Consider the following 16578-nt stretch of genomic DNA (forward strand, 5'->3'; position numbering starts at 1 on the left):
TCTTTAGCTTCCGAAAAAGCCCTTCCTTTCCGTTCTCACCAAAGAAAGAGAAAAAAGTTAGAGAACAATTTTTCTTGGTATTTTATTTTGACATCACAGTTAAAAGATGTGACGCTCTTACTGCAGAGCTTCAGTCGTGGCAAGTTGCTCCTTATTTTGTTATTCAACCAGCGTACATCTCTTTCACTCCGGCCCGATATAGACGCACACACACACACACACATGGAGACAGACGGCGATGGGCGTTAAGGGCTGGTGGGGCTCTCCTTCCCTTTAATCCGTGCCAACGTCCCGAGAGCAAGAGCAGCAGCAAACTTTTCGTCCCCGGGATCAATCAATACCCTCAGCGCGCACCCGACGCGTTGCTGTTGTACTGTACCACATGTGCATATATATACGTAACACGTACTATATACACTGCAAAAAGGGAGGGGCTACTCTCTTTTGTTCTCTTTATACTTTTTTCTATCATCGTCTATATAACTTTTGCTCAATGCTTGTTTCACTATGTTCGTGTATGGTATCTCTGGCCAGCTGAACCGAGCTCCGACCGCTCTGTACATTCTTTCACATCGTTGCACTTCTTTTTTTTTTTTTGCGTTATAGGAGAAGGCAAATAATATACAAGAGAAATGGATCTCTTTATGTCTCCATATAGTGTAGAGGCAAAACAGAAAGTTTCTTGTATGTTTCATAATGGATGTTTTGGCCCTTGGTATAGAACTATATTCACCATCCATATTCTCTATATGTACATATACTAAAAAATGATTTTAGTACCAGGGGGGGAAATGTTTCAGTTCTCGTGTACCTCCAAACGGAGCAACCAATGGAAACAAAACATCTGAACATGGGAATTTTTAAATTCAAACTCTTCTCTCTCTCTCTCTTTTCAAATGAATCATATTTGAAAAAGAAGAGATGCTTTAGATAAAATGGGCAGCCCTGAAAAGGCGGTTTGATGCTGTAACGTTTGATGTGAGTATAGATAGTGCTAGTTGCATTTATGTATACACACTAATGGTTACAACACAGGTTTGCGTGGAACGCGCGAGCGTGACGACTCGACTTGAAGAGATCACCCTGTCGGTCGGGAGGCGGCGTCCTTTTCATTTCCACGGTTCGTTTGTGATCCTGCCCGTCTATTAAATGAAAAAAAAAAACTTGGAAATCGATGAAACCTAACCTGCTATAACAAAAATTAAACGCTGATTCAAAATAAAAATATTAGTTTTCTTGCCAATTATGTGGTTTTTAAATCAAATGGAAGCAAAGGGGTTTTAGCGCAATTAAATTTAAATAACTGATCAACTATAAATCCCAAATCAATGGTAAACCAGAGAACAGGGGGTTGTCAATAAAGAAGTGGGTGAAATTTGGCGTTCCGTACTTTAGCGTTTGCAAAAAATTATGTTCCCTTCAAACCTCTTGATTCCCCTGTTTTCCCCCTCACTGAAAGGAAGAGACGAACGGACTTGATCTTCACTTGAGCACCAGCGATAAGATGCGAGGGCTGCTCTACTGGAAAGCTAAAGGTTGGGACTTTACGGTTTAGACGCTACGACCTTCTCGCCTTTCTCTCTTCACGAATTCGAGTTTTCCTTCAAGATTTTGTGCTTGTCTGCACCATGGATGCGACCGAACTTTTCGACTATAGAACACTTACGCATTTATGCAGGCATTGTACAGTATTTTGGGCTCAAGCGTTTGCTTGAATATTACCATCTTTTTGAATAATCCTCTATGATGCCCGATAGCAGTCAAGCGCGTAAAGACACCAGCCCATATGACTACAATATTAACACGTATTCTGGAAGAGTTTTCTTCAAAAACACGCCATAGATTTAAATATATCAGCATTATTGATTCGATTTCATTCACAAATATCACAGACAAATTAACGAAAAGAACCGTTCGCTATAGTTACACACGTCACCGATTATCCCGGCCATATCCCTTGAGAAAAAGTCTAGTCGGAGGTACTAAATGATGTATACTAGGTACATCTTCTACATTGATGACATCGAATCATTCAATGTCACCGCATTACTGATGTGTCAAATGTCCCAAAATCCAAGAAACCTCTCACGGGAATGAAAAAAGATAAGCAGCTATATCAAGGAGTGGCAGGTTATATCAGCCCTCGCAGCAGATTGCACAACAGCAGCAAAGTTCTATATGACAACAATGAATTGACCCGAACAGTCATCATCCTATAGAAGAGTGAGTGTAATAACGTCAGCAGTTTGTCATAAAGCCGATTTTCTTATTTTCTTTCTTTCTTGACTTTATGAAAAACTCGGAAATATGTTAGGTGCCAGCCATCCAGCACCGGATCATGTAACGAGCCAAGGGCTGTAAATGAGGAGGGATAATGAAGAGCAAGCCATCGATTTAGGGAGAAAGATTCATCATTATTCTTGGATAATTTGGTTCCACGGAGACTTGCTGTGGTTCTGCTAGAATAATGATGACATCGTCTCACTTTGTTGAAGAGGACGTCTGAAAAAGCTTTTCTCCGACATCCAATCAAATTACAAGGAGGATTTGCTAAAAACCTTTGCGCTCGTCCAATCGAATCAATAATCTCGGATAAGTAAGCATCGCTAAAAACAAGGCAGCCAAGTAGAACAACGGCCGATGCTTCGTGAATGTCATGGTAATTTTACTGCAAATAGGTCAAACGTAGATCGCAAATTGCAATTATTGGTGACCTGGAAGTTCTTGTTATGTCCCAGATTATCCGCAGAATATCAGCTATTTGCCTTGGCCGACATATATTGATGACGGATTCCCTTACAGAGCCTACACACCATCACTCAACGATGCAATAGGTAACGAAGGCGGACAAATGCCAAGAAAGAATAGAAAGAGAAAGGAAGGACCCAGTAAACCCACAAAGCGATACACCAACCCTCATACGCTTCTTAGCACTCGTCAAAGATGAGCAAAAGAAAAACTAGTTTGCCACCAAGATTTGCCATTTTTCTGCTGTGTTTGTGTTCCATCTCGTCCTGTTCGTCGGCCACCAGCGAATCTAACATTGGCGAGACTTTTGCTGAAATCGCTTGGAATGTGATAGGAGTCATCCGTCGCATTCGTCACGGATCGAGCGCCGCAGACGCTGGCGAGGAAGACAAGGAATCCCAACTCGTTCTCAACGATCCCCGTTTTCTCTACGAAACGCTTTACAGGTTCATTTCGATCAAGAATCAGATTTTTTTTAAAGTATACATAATATTTTCTTATTTAATATCAGGGATGATGACAAAGATGAGAAGCATAGTCATGGAGAAACCGAACGCTCCAATCTCCATGGCAACAATCCTTTGCTCCGGGTGTGGGATATCCTTGAAATTGAATACAATCTCCACCGTCTCCGACGAAGTAATCATTTTTGTTCTTCCTCTCCCACTTATGTAATCGTTGCTCATCTCCACCGCGCATTTTCCTACTGTACGTGTATACTTATACCTTGAAAGGGTGTCCAACACGCAAGAAGTGAACACGGACATCGGAGAAAGTCCAAGCAAAAATAAATAGGACATCAATGGCTTCCCCGATTGACGTCCAACGCGTAGACATCATCCACAAACGGTGCTATCTAATCGCAAAATTCTTGTGTGTTTGACAGTTGAGTGCAATCTGTTTGATTCGTGCTAGATGTGTTAACCCAATGGGCTTCATGTATATCTTACAAATAGGATTGTCTCTACTATGGAGTGGGATCATGGTAGGTCTACACATCAAAACGGGCTTGAGATTTTGCTTTTTCCTTCTATCTCTGTGATGGTATTCGCATTTTTCATATTGGTTGGAACGTCATTCGTTGTACACGTCAAAGATGACGGAAATCTCATTTCACGGCGGCACGTCATCTATCGTCTTTTCATGTCACGTTTGCTTGTGTGTATGTTTCCAGACGCTCGGCTGTCCGTCACTGATGGCCAAAAGGCAATCGATGAATCTGCCGTAGCAGCAACACCAGCAACGGGCGATGCGCCGTCCGTCCCCGTGGTCGGAGTCAAGAAGATGGGAGGAGCCGACGGAGGAGGATGCAACATGGCCGACCATCAGGACGGTTCCTCCACGGGCATATCCGGGGACTCCGCATGCTCTTCCTCCATCCAGCGGTCGCCGCGGCAAGTAGCTGAAGATTTGGAGCCTTACGTCCCGTATCTCGGCTTCATTTTCTACTCTTTTCCCGTTTTCTCTTTCACGCTACCTTTCGGCGGCCAGTTGAAGTTCTTTGGCTACGATTTCATTTAACGTGAGCGGCAAACGGTCGTAAAAATGGAAGAGAAAAAAATTTATATTGTATACGTTTTAGAGATCTTGGGGTTTTAAAATGTTTGACGTCATTGCGTTAGACGCGTGTAGCGCAAAAAAAAATGACCCTTCACATTTTTCGTGAAATCTCTTCATCATCTCAGCTGGCCTCAACTTGTTTCAATTTTCACATTTTTTTTTTTTTATATTTGTTTTTGTTGTTCTTGCGTTTCTTTTTCCCCCTCCTGGTTGGCTTCAATAAAAATGAGACGATTACCTAACGTAAACTTTTTTTTTCGAGTCTGTCTTTTACCACCTGCCATAAAACAATTTGTTGCTATCGCCTTCCACAGGATTTTGCCGTCTGCGTTTTGTAAAAGAGAAGAAGAAAGAAGGGGAAAAAAAAAATGCCAAAACGTTCTTGACGTAGACAGTAAATAATGACATAAATACATAAAGGCGGATGTGTATAACATACTTTTGAAAAAAAACAAAAACAAATATCCAACCGAAGGGACGTAAGGTGCTTGAAGACGTTCACATTATTCACGATTTCATTTTTTTTTATCGTTGGCTGCTGCTGCCGCACGTCAGCAAAAATACACTCACTGCATACATGCACGTCAATAAAACAACTGGCAAAAGAGTCTTTAACAAAAAAAAAAAAAAATGGGTCCTTGCAATTTATTGTCCATCTGTCGAGTTCTAGAGACGAAAACGTATGAAACGTCTTGTGAAAATCCTTGACGGACAACAAGGGCCAATAATTTAAAAAATTAAATATAGTTAGAGGAGAATGCTGAACAATCCCATATAATCCACAACCCTATAAATATTTTGTATCCGGATTTGAGTCGCAGTTGTTCAAATAAACGGCCCTAAACTTTTGTTACATGCCATTCGGTCGTAATTCGAAATAACATAACTTCAATCTCTTCTTTATCATCTCGCCTGTATAGGTTTGCTTTCAGGTTGTTAGTATAGACCACCGGGTATGATGCAGTTATTTCGTCAGTCCTTCTTCATTAGCGGCAATGGGGGGGAATACATAAAAAGTTACACCTGTTCGCTAAGCTTAAAAGTGGGAAAGGGGATTAAGTTGTAATAAAAAGTATGAAGCGACGCTATCAGTCTGCGTTTCTGGAGAGAAAATAAATAGTCGAAATGGTTTGATAAAAAAGACGCAGCTGTTCTATTGTATACGTCTATTTGGCTCAACATTCGGCCTGGCCAAAAGCTGGTGATGATATATATTATATACATTTTTATTTTATTCCCTCTCATTTTGTCTTCTAATGCGCGCCATCGGGATTTGGCTTCTGAATTTGTTAGTTACAGAGGGCGTCCACTTGAATTAGGAGACAAGCGATTACATCTTCGGTGACCTAGACAGTGTAAATATCTACCATTCTAAGGAAGATGTTGGCTAATTTCCAATCAGCAAGACTATTAAGTCTGACACATTTATAGGACAGTTCATCCACGCGCTGTTGTTATCCTTTTGGGGGAACTGAAGAGGAACAAGGAAACGGGCATTTATCATAAAAAAAAAAAACAAAAAGAAAACAATTCTTTTCATTTTCTGCGTATTTATTTGTTTTCTTTTATCCTTGATGTTCCTTTTACATAGATGGAAGAATGGAAGATGGAGATTACTCTCGATGATTGGCGTCCGTATTAGGCCAAGGCCGAAGCGCATCCATCAACCGCATCAGGCAACTGGGCAATCCGCTCTCTTCAATCAACGCTGGCATAATAATACGCGTGTTTATTTGCGTTATTCATAGTAGCATTTATACTACAAAAAGTCCGCCCAAAAGGCTCCTTTTGGGCGGCCATCGTCGTTTCCCTTCGTCTCCAGGACGTGCAGGCACTCATCCCAGCTACAGTTGTTTGCCAGCCATTTTTTCCCAATCAGACGAGTCCTTGTATAGTATGCCAATTACGCGGGGGTCAAAATTGCAGTGTAATCATAGGGTCAATTATTCGTACAATGGCGTTTTAATTTTGTCTTACTGCGATTATGGATTCGTTAGCGAACAGGACGGTTATGGAACGACGACACATTTTTGCTGGAAAGAAGACTGGAAAACGACGTAAAATCGAAAGGAAAGGAAAGAGGATGACGTTGCGTGGCGCAAATTTCGAAAGTTAGGAAACAAAATCGAAAATCATAGCTATTACAATTGTTGTATTCTTTTTATAGATTTGTTCGTATATCGACCGTTAGTCTGTGTATTGTCCGCAGTGACACCAGCAAACAATGCTCTATCGGTTGCACAATAAAAGCAATAACAAACTGGATGTGCGCAACTCGTATACCGAGAGGGGAAAAAGGGCCCTGCGGGGAACAACCAGTCGCTCTTGTTCTTTTAAGTTTGATCAACTTTTTCTTTCGTCATCAAAGAACATACCAAAGTCTGATTAAATAGAAGGCTATCGTTGCTAAACGTTTATTATCACTGTCGATACCGCTTGTAATTAGCTTGATGACATTGCCGTTGACGCCGTTTTATTGTTATGCGAACAGGTTCTCCCCCCCCCCCCAACTTCATTCAAATGGAATCCCACAACCATAAGCCCAAAGTCACATTTTCCCTGTGACTAAACACATCGAGCAAACGCTTTTGAGATTGCAAAAAAGATAACACCATTATTACCTAATATTGCGCACCTGATGTCCGCCTTGTAACGAAATCGTTGATGGTTGCGCTATGCTCTTCCCGTGACCGCCGGGAGGCGCTAGCTTGCCTTTCCTTAAACTAAGTCAGCCTCTCTTTAGATTTTCACTGTAACACACTAAACACACACGCACACTCCTCCTCCTCCTCCCCCCCTGCTCTATGACACCCCGTGGTTTGTATACAGACGTGAGTTTGCCGGTCGTCCGCTATCCTCCCGCTCTCCCCCCTCTTTTCTCTGCCATTTTCTTCGGGTAGCGCCCACCTATTCACGCCAGTCGCTCTCAAGTTTCGATCACGAAAACACACGCGCACACCTTTCGGGTGCTGTGTCTTGGCGTGATTTCCACGTTGGTGTTACCGGTGCGCCTTGCATGTGTGCGTGTGTTTCACGGCCAGGGGTTTCATAGCCCCTCACAACTTTGTTTCGATTTTCTTTTGTTTTTTTGTTTTTTTTGTTTTTGTTTGTTTTTTTCAAGTTTCTTTCAAGTTTATTTTTCATCGTTCGGAAGAAAAAGAAAATAATTGAACACTCCTCCCTTGTCATCGACAGCAAATGCGTTTCTTAATGGCCGGTTGTTTTTGCAAAAGGACATTTCAGTGGCTCTAGAAGAATCTTAGTGATTGTGTTTATTTGAAAGATTTCAATTGTTGTGTTGAGAAGAAATCAAACAAGTGAAAGACACAAAAAACCAAAACACAGGAAAAGAGGGAGAAAAAAAAAAAGAGAGAATTGAAGTTGGTCCGTTTCCGAGTCTCTTCGGGCTGGTGTGGTTTGATACAGCGTGAGTCACGTTTGCTCTGGCTGCGTCGGAGCACGTGCTTCTCATCGGCAAAATCATCGCCATATTATACGAAAGATAAAAAGGAAAGAAACAAAATTGTCTTTTCTCCGTCGTTCGTCATTTAACTGCCGAGCATGTACTATATAACCTTGCAGTCTTCTTCACGGCAATTCAAGGTAACAATCATTCCATTTGCACACAGCAATCCTATTCCCGACGTTTCACTTATTTTCCATTTTGTGAATAAAAGACGAAAGAAAATCCGTGTGTCCACCTGTAGTTACTTATCAGCTTATGATTATATATGATTATGAAGGGATTACCTTTAGTCACAGGCAAGAAGTACGATCGCCTATTTCAATTAGTTAAGGTGCGTTTTATGAAGTGAAGAGTCTATCCATTTCTTTCATCAAAAATAAAAACTCCTCTTCTCGTTTTGTGCATTTTCCATTTCTCTCTGCTTGGCAGTCGTTCACTGTAGGCCAACATCGTATATAGGTCCAAGGCTATGGGTCAATAGCCATCGCCCCCTTCTCTCTATCTCTATCCTATCTCTCTCTTTCTCTGCGTGTGTGTGTGTGTCCCGAACGAACGCCACCGGCCGTCGGGGGGCGCGCACGGTGACCAATAAAAAGACGTTTGCTAGAGACAAAACAGCTGAGAAAGGCAGGGTGGGAGAAAATACTGCACGCTCTGGGCTCTGTCTGTCTCTCTCTCTCTCTGTGTGAAATCCCGCGTGAAATAATCAATAATCGACTGCTGCACGATAAGGAGGGGGACACTTTTTGTTTTGTTTTGTTTCCCATTTTGTTTTCACACTAGCAACTGTCGATTGCGCTTTCACCAGTATATGCTTGTACAAAAAAGCAAAACAAAAGAAGCCTACAAATACAATGTGTTTGCTGCAATGTTTCAATAAGAATGGAAGGGGGGGGGGAAACGTATTCGACAAGACCTTATATAGTAATGTACAGATAGACACATACATGTTTTCCCTCCCAATTTTGTGTAAATGTGACGTAACGATGGCCGTCAGCAGGAACGCTACCGTGTCTTGCGCGGGAACACGGCCAAAAAATTGAATAAAAAAAAAGCATAGGATAGACTATCAAGAAAAGTCATCCGAGCAGACGATATATACTGCTACTCGGGATATATTTTTTTTTTTTTGTAGGCGAGTCCTGTACACCAAATAGAGCTTCCTACTATTTATTTGATAGAGGGCGAAAAGAAAGGACAGGAAAAAGGGGGCAAAGGGAAAAATTAGGTCTCTGTTGGTTGATATGGCTGACTGGCTCTTTTCGCTTGTGTGCACCTTATATTCTGAACGAGACGGACGACTATATAGCAGCAGGAGCGCGCTGGCAAACGATCCTGTGTGACTTGATATATCCAATAGAAAGCAAAAGGCACGATGGCCTTCGATCGAACGATATGGACCTCTGCTCTGCAGACTGTATATCACGAGCTGTACATGCACTATATATATATATTGGCAGAATAAGAAGAAGAAGGCAACACAAAAAAAAAAAGGGAATCTCTTCAAATATCGTCCCTTATTTTTTTGCCTTCTCTCTGTCCATGTGTTCCTTTTCAATTCCAACCTTTTGCTCTTGTTGTTCCCTTTCATCGGGAGTAAATAGACAGTCAGAAGACAAGAGCGATATCATCGTGCGGTATGATATTGTCTGCGTCCGGATGCTTGTATTGCTTTATGTCTTTTTGTGGTGAAAAATAAAAGGGATTCTTGTGTGCGATTTGTATAAGGTCTTGGCCGGCCCGTGTCACACTTTACTAATGAATCGATTCTTTTGTTTGGGGATTTTGCCTGGCCATTTCGATGCCTGTCCATAACTTTTCAAAAAGGGCTAAATCAAATTGAACAAGTGCTTTTCGCTTGATTTATCTTACTGATTTGAAAAATCGGGTTTTTTTTTTTCAGATGGCCCACCTTTGTTTTTCGTTTCTTTCGTCCTTTCAATTCGATTTTTTTATGGCAACTTTGAGAGATTATAGGAGAAAAGGGGGACAAAAGGGCGACAGCGAATGGCGACGGTACGCATTTTGAATGATTCACATGTGAAATGAGTTGGTTGAATTTTTTGGGTGTGCGTTTCTCGACGTGGGTGACGGACTGCATAGCAAACGCGAAACCGAAAACGGCTGCGCATTGGCTTTTATATTTCAAAAATGAAAACAAAACCAAACAACAACAACAACAACAACAAATACCACTGCACATTTCAGAGGGAACATCAGCCCACGAGTCGAAAATGCACGTAGCAGTTTTGGGGTGTCTGGTTCCTCCGATACGGGAGAGAAATCGAACATCGGTCAAACAGCCATGGCCAACTGGTGTGTATATATATATATATATATACTGTATTATATATATAAAGAGTGTGGCCGTCTCAGCGCTATACTCACTGGGTGTGTTCTGTCGTTGTGTGTTCTTGCTGAAAGCTTTTCACATTGATTGAACTCTCTCTTTCTCTCTTCGAGATCAAAAGCCCTTATAACAACTTTCGTTGTCTCTTGTTCTTATGTAACTTTTCCTATTTTTTGTGTGTGTGTGTGTTTTTGTTTGAGTAAATGCCTAAGTGTATACAGAGGTCGTAGGATACGGGATTAACGATTACCGGACAACATGGTGTATCATACTATTATAATTAGCATAAAGGCAATCTGTGCGGCTCATTATTGGGAAAAGTCAAAAGCAGACGCTGTTCCGTGACGAAAGAATTTTTTTAAAACATCCGGTTTGACATTCCGGTTTCCATGCGAACGGTCCATTAAAAGCAAGTCAACTGGCTAAATGAAATTGATAAAGAGTTGCAAATGTCACTCTTGTTTCTCGCAAATTGACGCTTTTGCTGCACGTTTCTGTCTCTATTGCGACTCTTTTTTGCTCCGTTCGTTAATGATTGTGTTGCTCATCTGCATCCCTCGCTCTTCCCCATTCCGTCTGTTCCCGCTCTACGCGTTTTCCCTATGGAGCCAATCGACGCATACGAAAAAGAAACCAAACAGTCAGCAACAGCAGCCAGTGTTATACACTCTCTTGATATCAATCGATAAAATGCTGAAAGCGAGCAGCGTGAGCGTGAGCCGTCCGACATGAAAAAAATATATATACTCGACCCCTCCCAAAGCGGTTTCTATTTTTATTTTGTATTTATTTGATTTTTTTTTCAACTCCCCTCTTCTTTCATCTTGCCAGTCTTGTTTTATTCGCCCTTCTGCTATACAATGGTTGTCATCGCGAACAGCGAGTCTATATAATAGAATAAAATATTATTAGACAGATTTCGCATTATACGCTTGCGCCAGTGTTGCTTTGTTATGTATATGTATTACACTGTCTATATATCTAACACACATACATCGACGACGAGGGCAGGGAGCAACCCGTACACGCAAAGGCGGGCACCGCATTTTGTTATTATCGTTGGTTTTTGATCTTTTGCTGATGGTTGCTGACCAAAAAAATTTATTTTATTTTTTTTTTTTTTCCCTTCTATTATTTTACTTTCTCTGTGTGTCTAGCGGCCGTCTGTTTTTTGTTTTTTATTCATAATTTTTTGCTGGGAGACTCTTTTATTGTTTCATAGAGAATAACTGAAGGAGACAAAGAGGAACGAGCGTAACGCAAGGCTGCATTCTTTCACGCACATCCATCACATGGCAACAACAGCACCAATTATGTCTCATAATTCTCTTGCAAGACGAATTTGCTGAATAGACCATAAGAGAGAGAGAGAGAGAGATAAAAGATCTATATGAAGAGAGGGGCCAGGTGCATTAATTCTTGTACATACAAAGCTCTTCGCCATTCAACTGTGTTTCCTAACAACTCCGCCCGTCTTTGGATAAGGTGTGTGCTGGACAAGCAGAACGTTTGTAATACAAGAGCAACAAACAAGGAAAACAGAAAATATTATTTAAAAAAAAAACAGCCGTACGAAGAATTCGAGAGATCAATCAAAATATAGACAGGTCGATACGATCGAGTCTCCAAAAATCAAACAATACAAGAGAGAGAGAGAGAGAAAAAAATGTAGTTTTTAAGGTAACTGTCAAACGTAACAAATACGGAAGAAATTCAAATATTTGCTCAGAAAAAAAAAAAAGGAAAAAGGGGGACGTTTTGTCGTCACTTTCCAAACATATTTTCAAAAGAATTGCTCCGTTACGTAGGACTAGATTTCCTTTTTCCTTTTAAACGAACGACGCATTTTAAGAAAACGATAGTCATACGAGAAAAAGTAAAGAGCTTTTGGGGGGAACAAATGGCACGACATTCAACTTATTGGATAAGACGATACACTGAGGGAGGTCTGCAGAGAATCGCATCAGATCGATTTCCTTTTTTTTTTGTGTGTGTGTGTGTGTGTGTGTATCTGTGATCCCTGAATCCTGGTCGGTATGTGACTCACACAGAATCCGGCACAGCTGTTGTCCACCTCTATTCAATATCTTTTGAAACTAGAAAAGAAGAAGTCTCCGATTTAAAAGGCCCAGTAAAACATGTAAGCTTTGGTTCGTTTTAACTTTGTACACTATAACTATAGCCAATCAGGGTAGCAGATTTATCTAGATTGTTTTTGTAAATGCGCCTTTTGTTGCACAACGCACAGACGCTCAAAGGAGAGACATCAGATAGGAATGTTCAGGAATGTCGTCATTATTACTTGCGTGCATCGGCTGGATGTTTTGGACTGCGATACTAATATGTCAGAGGCTGCATATCTATATATGACAAGTCACCCTGTTTGTCATGTGATGTGAAGGCTTGCTCAATATTTGTCGTAGCTTTTGTACGTTTCTCAAATGCGCCGACGAGGATGTCAATCAACAATCCATCAAGCGAACGGTTGGCCGTCGTGTGTGTCGTCATTCCTTGCATAAAACTAGCAGCCCTTGTTTGTCACTCTGCTCGTTTCGTTGATTGTGGACTTGTTTTTCATTCTTTCTGTTTCAACCAAAATGCGACTGATGAGAACAATCTACAAAAAAAAAAAATCATCAATCGAGGAGCTGAAATGATATCAAGCCCGTCTCATACAGACAGTCCCTTACTTGTACCGCGTTATGTAAACAGCCTGTCGTATAAAATAGAAGATAAAAGGCATAAAAGAAACGAAATGAAATCGTTTCAGCGCTTTTGTTTGTTAAGAGTTTTGAACGTGCGGCCAGGCAAATGTTGGCTGCAAGAAACAAAAGGGAAGGACGGAGATAAAGAATGAAATAAAGCGGGGCGCACCAAAGAAAGTTTAAAACGAAAATGGATGAAAATAAAAAATGTAAAGAAACAAGAAATAAACTAAAAAAAAAAAAAAAAAAATGGAAGAGAAAGTGTCTCAGTTGAACTTGGAGACTAGCGAACGCTAGTCTCAGCCAGTCAGAGCAAATTCTGTCCGGTGTCATACGGCCTGACGTCAGCGCACCGTTGAAGTTTGATGCGCTTGGCATCCTAGCTGTTTTAATGCCCGCTGATGTTGGACGTAATAAAACAAAACACGACATTGTTTCTGCACGGCGACAAAACGGCGAACGCACCGAGTTGGGAATAAGAGACGGGCGGGGTATAACCTTGGACCATCAAGCCATAAAAAACTGAAATTTTTGAACTATATATTCATAAATATATTTTTTTTTATTAATTTGATTTTCATTTATTGCTATATGATAGCACTGAATATTAAAACAAGCTTTTTGTTGATGCTGGCTCGATGGTCAATGACTGTCATCATTAATTCAGTTGACTAAACTTGGTTCTGTTTTTATTTGGTGGTGCAGAAAAACAGGTGTTTGGTGGCGATCGGATCAGCACGAAGCCAAAGATGACTCTTTCTTCTTATTCATTCGCTGTGGACTCGACTTGATTGATCTCCTCACTGCCACCTCATCAGAAGTTGATTGCAATCTTTCACCCCCCTACATATCCTCCCTTTTTTTCCTGACGGCCTGACCTTTTGAATCAAACAAAGACTAGCACAAATAGTTGTCTACTGATTAGATGACACACAAAGTCGGCCGTTCGTCGTCATGTGAAGGTAAACTCACGAATTGTGCTGGGCCAATCTAAAAACTGTTCAGCATTTTCTCGGCTGACTGTCGTGTTGTCTATCGGTGCTCGTCAATTTCCTTTCCTTTTGCCTTTTGTCCGATTCGTCAATTCCATGACGGACAGATTGTGTCGATAGCCAACAAACAGACCGACGCACAGTTTGGGTTTGCGACGACCAAAGGAAAAATAAAAAAGAAAACCAAACAGCCAAGAAAAAGAACAAAGAATTTTTCATTCGGTTGTGACGCGCGCGCGTGAATTCACTACTCAATGGTGGTACGGACATCTTTATTCCCCCCTCTCCAGGATGTTGTGAGCGGATCGTTCCGGATTGTATAGGAAAGCATTAAAAATTTGCTCACTAGACTCTTCTTCTTATTATTATTATTTTTTCTTCTTCTTCTTCATCCGAATATTGACCGAGAAAACACACACAAAAAGAAAAAAAACAAACTTTCAACAACAAAAAACCCAAGACGGGGATTTTATGTCGCTCGACAGGTGAGGGGGAGTTTGAACTTCATTACAAGGGGGGAAAGAAAAAGAATAGACGAAAGGACCGTGGTGCGTGACGTGAGTGACAAATCGGACAGGTTCCAGTCGAGCTCATCAAGTGTTTTTTTTAATTTTATTTTTTTTAAATTTTTTATTGATGCACTACGTAAACCCAGAGTGTGCAGTGTTATTGTGTGCAGTGCCGTGCAAAATTGACGACGAGAGCAAGAAATTATGGGTTGCGCTACGAGTCAACTGCCTCTGGGTGGCGGCAGCCAACGCCAGAGACGGCATTCATCATCGGCCAATTCATCACCGCCGAACAACGTGACCACCGTGTTGCCCGACAACCATCATCATCACAACGACGAGAAGGCCAATCGCAGCGTCGCCCTGGCTACTAATAATGTAATTTCACAGCAAACACAACAGCAACAGGCCCTACGTATCGTCCGCAATCCCAGCAACACTGACAACAGACCGTCGTTAGGTAAGCGCATCTTTTCTTTTCTTTGTTTATTTTAACCTTTAAACAATCAGATTTTTCTCTGCTTTTAAATAAGATTTTAAAAAAAGCGGTTAGCGTAGCGGAACCTTTTAAAATCGACATTGACGAATACTTTGATGGGTTCGTGTCCTATCACGACGACGCAACCATTGTCGGTAATGTTCATCACAATCGCGGCTTGTGTGCAACCCACTCAACCGACAGGTCACCTTCGTTTTTTAAGTTTACCTACCGTCGTCCCTACCGTCTTATCTTACGATTCAATCAATTCACATCAAACAGCTAATTAGGCAATCTGTAGGCGCGCTTCGGATGCAGTACACATACGTATGAATTGTGTGAGGTTTGCCTAAACAAAGACAGGGTCAGCGTAAGATGCAAAAATAAAGATATGGCGCTGTCGTCAAGAGTGGGGAACGCCAGTTAGGGATGCGGCTGATAGTTGATGCGTGTTGTCTTATTATTAGCAAGCCTCACACGCGTCCATATCGGACGCCGCCACCGTCATCCAAAAAAAAAAATGAGAGAGGTTCTTTAAGAACGAAAAAAAAAAATAAATAAATAAATAAAAAGGGGGGAAGAAGATGCAGGCGTGTCATCACCTTTCCGCTCGTGAACTATAGCCTAACTAACTATAACTAACTGTCCATGTGGGCTATGGCTGTCGTGTATTTATACCAAGGCGCCAGGGCAGCAACAGCCATATTGACATTTATATATTTCGGCTAGCAGAGGCAATGTCAGTGTGTGTATAGACGAAAGTTTGAACGTTCTTTCTTAGATTTTTTTTTTTTTTTTTGTCGCCCTCTTCCTGCCCTAACAGCTCCAGTTATATCCGCACCTTTTTCCTGTTTAGACCTCAAGACCAAGTCTAAGACAACATACAGGAGCCACGGCACGTAGATGCTGGTCTGTCTGGCGTAATTGTAAGACTGATTAATTAACGTTGTATATGTATCACAGTGCTCGTTTGCAGCCACGAAACATTGCCTTGACTGTCGAATAACAGTATAAGGAAGGGGAATTTGAGAAAATCCAATTATATAGGAACTTGAACAAATAATTATTGATGAATGGTGGTCGGCAAGAGTCACGAGATTGACATTTGAAACTCGTGTAAAGGTGGGGCTTATCAATAGGGATGTTTCTCTACCTTTTCTTGATTCAGACGAGTCTTGTATACCAATCCACGTGCATAAATATTCTAAATAGCAAAAGGACATTTCGATTTGCCTGCGGTGGTATGTAAGGTGAAACAGGTGAGAGGTGACAAACGACGACGTCTGTACCACCACTGCAGTGGTTTAGGTGACGACACGCACGTACGCATAGGAACTCCATATCGATATGTCCTTGCTGGCCCATTTCGTCTGATTCTTGTTGGGCAAAGCGAAATAAAAAAAGCCAACCGGTTCGATGCGGGTGAAAGGTAAAATAACGACTCGAAGCAAGGCAGAGGAAATGACAACCCGAAATCAATCAAACGTCTCTATTGTCGTTTCGACATCAGCGTCACCTCCATCGACCAAGGGGAAAAACCTATACCAAGTATACCAGCTATTCGTCCGGTTCTTGCGCTGTTTTGCAAAAGAGAAATAAAAGAAAATAAAAATGTTTCAGGTCGTCGATCGGTCGGTGGGTTCGTCAATAAAAAGAAAGACAAAACAAAAACAAAATGGGGAGGGATACACTTTAGCGTGTGTGCGTGCATAAAGGTATTCACGGATCCATTTTACGCTTCATTTTTTTCGAAGAAACGAAACCATCAAA

General features: G+C 41.4%; 2 protein-coding genes across 3 annotated transcripts in view; both read left to right on the top strand.

Annotated features, from left to right (window-relative positions):
• The first annotated feature begins 2942 nt into the window (after positions 1–2942).
• LOC116917189 lies at positions 2943–4645 on the top strand. The gene is made up of 3 exons (XM_032922569.2): positions 2943–3194; positions 3260–3387; positions 3923–4645. Exons 1-3 carry the CDS (start codon positions 2944–2946, stop codon positions 4267–4269), a joined length of 726 nt encoding a protein of 241 aa, XP_032778460.2. The 5' UTR covers position 2943; the 3' UTR covers positions 4270–4645.
• Positions 4646–7219: 2574 nt separating this feature from the next.
• Positions 7220–16578, top strand: part of LOC116917183 (high affinity cAMP-specific and IBMX-insensitive 3',5'-cyclic phosphodiesterase 8A) — a 32991-nt gene continuing 23632 nt past the window's right edge. For both annotated transcript variants that reach the window (XM_032922556.2, XM_032922557.2), the window contains exons 1-2: positions 7220–7911; positions 13535–14790. In XM_032922556.2, coding sequence (XP_032778447.2) covers positions 14535–14790 — 256 coding nt within the window. In that variant the 5' untranslated portion in view covers positions 7220–7911; positions 13535–14534. The remainder of the gene's footprint in view (positions 7912–13534; positions 14791–16578) is intronic.

The sequence above is a fragment of the Daphnia magna genome, linkage group LG2 (genome assembly GCF_020631705.1).
Source record: "Daphnia magna isolate NIES linkage group LG2, ASM2063170v1.1, whole genome shotgun sequence".
NCBI lineage: Eukaryota > Metazoa > Arthropoda > Branchiopoda > Diplostraca > Daphniidae > Daphnia > Daphnia magna.

Excerpts from the sequence above, each read along its gene's own strand:
- LOC116917189 (XM_032922569.2), top strand. The coding sequence starts at position 2,944 with ATGAGCAAAAGAAAAACTAGTTTGCCACCAAGATTTGCCATTTTTCTG. Across the intron at positions 3,195-3,259 it reads CTCTACGAAACGCTTTACAG|GGATGATGACAAAGATGAGA; the intron begins GTTCATTTCGAT and ends ATTTAATATCAG. Across the intron at positions 3,388-3,922 it reads TCTCCACCGTCTCCGACGAA|ACGCTCGGCTGTCCGTCACT; the intron begins GTAATCATTTTT and ends GTATGTTTCCAG.